Source organism: Silurus meridionalis, chromosome 10 (genome assembly GCF_014805685.1).
Source record: "Silurus meridionalis isolate SWU-2019-XX chromosome 10, ASM1480568v1, whole genome shotgun sequence".
In the NCBI taxonomy this organism is placed as follows: domain Eukaryota; kingdom Metazoa; phylum Chordata; class Actinopteri; order Siluriformes; family Siluridae; genus Silurus; species Silurus meridionalis.
The window spans coordinates 26922601-26925100 of NC_060893.1; the positions used below are offsets into that span (position 1 = coordinate 26922601).

The 2500-nt window shown below is 48.4% G+C and overlaps 1 protein-coding gene across 1 annotated transcript in view; it reads right to left on the reverse strand.

Annotated features, from left to right (window-relative positions):
* Nucleotides 1–2500, reverse strand: part of ehmt2 (euchromatic histone-lysine N-methyltransferase 2) — a 36845-nt gene that overhangs the window by 17595 nt on the left and 16750 nt on the right. The window contains exons 10-16 of the mRNA XM_046859638.1: nucleotides 2123–2218; nucleotides 1921–2048; nucleotides 1692–1835; nucleotides 1316–1614; nucleotides 989–1234; nucleotides 826–908; nucleotides 533–639 (exon numbers count right to left, since the gene is read on the reverse strand). Of these exons, the coding sequence (XP_046715594.1) occupies nucleotides 533–639; nucleotides 826–908; nucleotides 989–1234; nucleotides 1316–1614; nucleotides 1692–1835; nucleotides 1921–2048; nucleotides 2123–2218 (1103 nt within the window). The remainder of the gene's footprint in view (nucleotides 1–532; nucleotides 640–825; nucleotides 909–988; nucleotides 1235–1315; nucleotides 1615–1691; nucleotides 1836–1920; nucleotides 2049–2122; nucleotides 2219–2500) is intronic.

Genomic DNA, 2500 nt, shown 5'->3' on the forward strand with positions numbered 1-2500 from the left:
TTCCCCTGGTCAAAGATTTTCACAAGAGCTCCCAGTTCCACAACAACTCAGAATTCTCCAGGATAAGTGGCTATACTCCCTGAATTCCCTTAGACAAGTGGCTAAATTCCCAGAATTCTTCTGAACAAGTGGTTAAACTCCCAAACTTCCCTCAGACAATTGGTTGAACTCCAAGAATTCCCCTGGATAAGTGTTTAAACTACCAGAAGTTTCATGAACAAATGGTTAAACTCTCAGAACTCCCCATGTCAAGAATTCTCGAGAACTTTCAGTCCATTCACAACTCTCAGAATTCCAAAGGATGAACCTCCCAGTATTCCCCTGGACAAGTGGCTAAACTCCCAGAATCTCTCTGCATAAGTGGAAAAACTCAAACCAACAATTTTTACAATTACCATGTGCAAGTGGACAAATTCCCCAAAATCCTTTGCAGTATTGCATAAAGAATTCCCAACATTTTCATTGATAAGTGGATCATCTTCCTGAATTTCTGCTGGCAACTAGAATAATTCTCAGAATTATGATGTGGTACCTGTATGAGGAGGTAGCAGATCTCGATCAGGCCACGCTGAGCTGCAGCATGAAGGGCAGAGCGCCGATTCTGAGAGTCCGGCTGATACACTGGGTCTATACCTTCCACTACAGAGAGAGAGAGTGAGAGAGAGAGAGCATGATAGAGAGAGAGAGAGAGTGAGAGAGTGAGAGAGGGGAAAATTTGTTTAATTAATAACAGAGCTTATTGGTTTAGCAGTTTGTAAAGGAGCTGATTGGTGGAGAGGTTTTAAATATACAGAGTTGATTGGACAGGTGCTGTGCTGTATTTACTGAGCATGAGTAGAACCCTCTGCACTTCGCCCTGTTTGGCCGCGGGATAGAGCTGACGTGGGTGGAACCGTAACTTCTTCTTCCTGATTCGAACAGAATGGAGAGAATTATTAACACTTCTACATACATGACATTAGGTGTGTGTGTGAAACCATATAAGTACCTTTCAGTCTCCTGATTGAGAATGGCTCTCTGCAGTGCTGCTCTGCAGTCTCCAGCAGGCAGTGCTCCAGGACACACAGGCTTTCCATTGGGGAGGACAAGTGAGGGGCCAACACTGTCCACACCCCCTTCACCGAGGGCAACCACATCCACAACTCCACCCACCCCTGAAGCTGTGGCAGTATTGGGGGGTACAGACTGAGGCACTACCCCTTTCCTGACCTCACCACGCCAGTGCATCCTCGCACTGACAGAGAAAGAGAAAAAAGAAGTTGAGAAACGAACAAAAATAAGCAAGAGCACCTCCTGATCATATGCGATGTCTGACCTGATTGGCTCCCCGCTCCTCTTTTTGCTGCTGAGCGCCGTAGTCGCTGCCGCCAGCGCGGAAGGCAGAAGCGGAGTGGTGGATGAGGCACTAGACGTGACAACTGCCCCTGAAGATGATGACGGCGGGGGAATTGTGACTTCCTGTGCCTCGGAGGCGTCCTCGCCACAATGGGGGCAGAAAAGCAAGCCGACGCCCACCGAAGTGCCCCGGCTCCGCCCACCACCCAGGACAGACACACAGCTGCGGTGGAAACGATGAGCGATACGGACGTCCGGACAACACTCCAGAAAGGTCCCCTAGGACAATGTTTACATTGCACTGTGACCAGATGTGTGTGTGTGTGTGTGTGTGTGTGTGTGTGTGTGTGTCTTACAGAGAGGCAGAAGTAGCCACAGCCGGGGCAGCAGTGATGTTTCACCATATGAGAGCGATGGGTCTCACAGAGTACCATGAGAGAGACACGGCTAGAGGGACGCATCGTCTCCCCCTTTATAATGGAGTTGGTACAGCCCACCAGCTTAGATTCACATAGGGGAAATTATTATTACTACTGAAAACAGAACACTTTATACTTTCTCTCTTTTTCTCTCTCTTTTTCTCACCTGTCCGTTGATGCTCTCGATGGCCATGCAAGTTGTTTGCGTGTTCGCCGTGAGTTTGTGCACCCGAGGAGCCTCCATTCTACAGCTACACAACGGCAACTCCTCCATCCGCTCCATCTCTCTATCATCTACACACACAATCAACACAAACCGATCAGTTTTAGGCCACGCCTCCTTCAGGGCATTTCAAAGTGAAACGTACCTGTGTGAGGAGACAAAGTGGGAGTGTCTGAGGCAGAGATGTCCAGAGAACCCAGAGGAACTTCAGTGTACTCGGAGGAGCTTCTTACAGGAGGGGCTACAAAACACACACACATCTGGATTCATGGCTACGATCATCCCTCTATCTATCTGTCTGTCCTTTTATCCATCCATCCACCCATCCATTCCTCTATCAGTCTGTCTGCCTGTCTCTCTATCTATCTGTCTGTCCTTCTATCCATCCATCCACCCATCCATTCCTCTATGAGTCTGTCTGCCTGTCTCTCTATCTATCTGTCTGTCCTTCTATCCATCCATCTACCCATCCATCCCTCTATCAGTCTGTCTGCATGTCCCTCTATCTATCTACCTGTCCTTC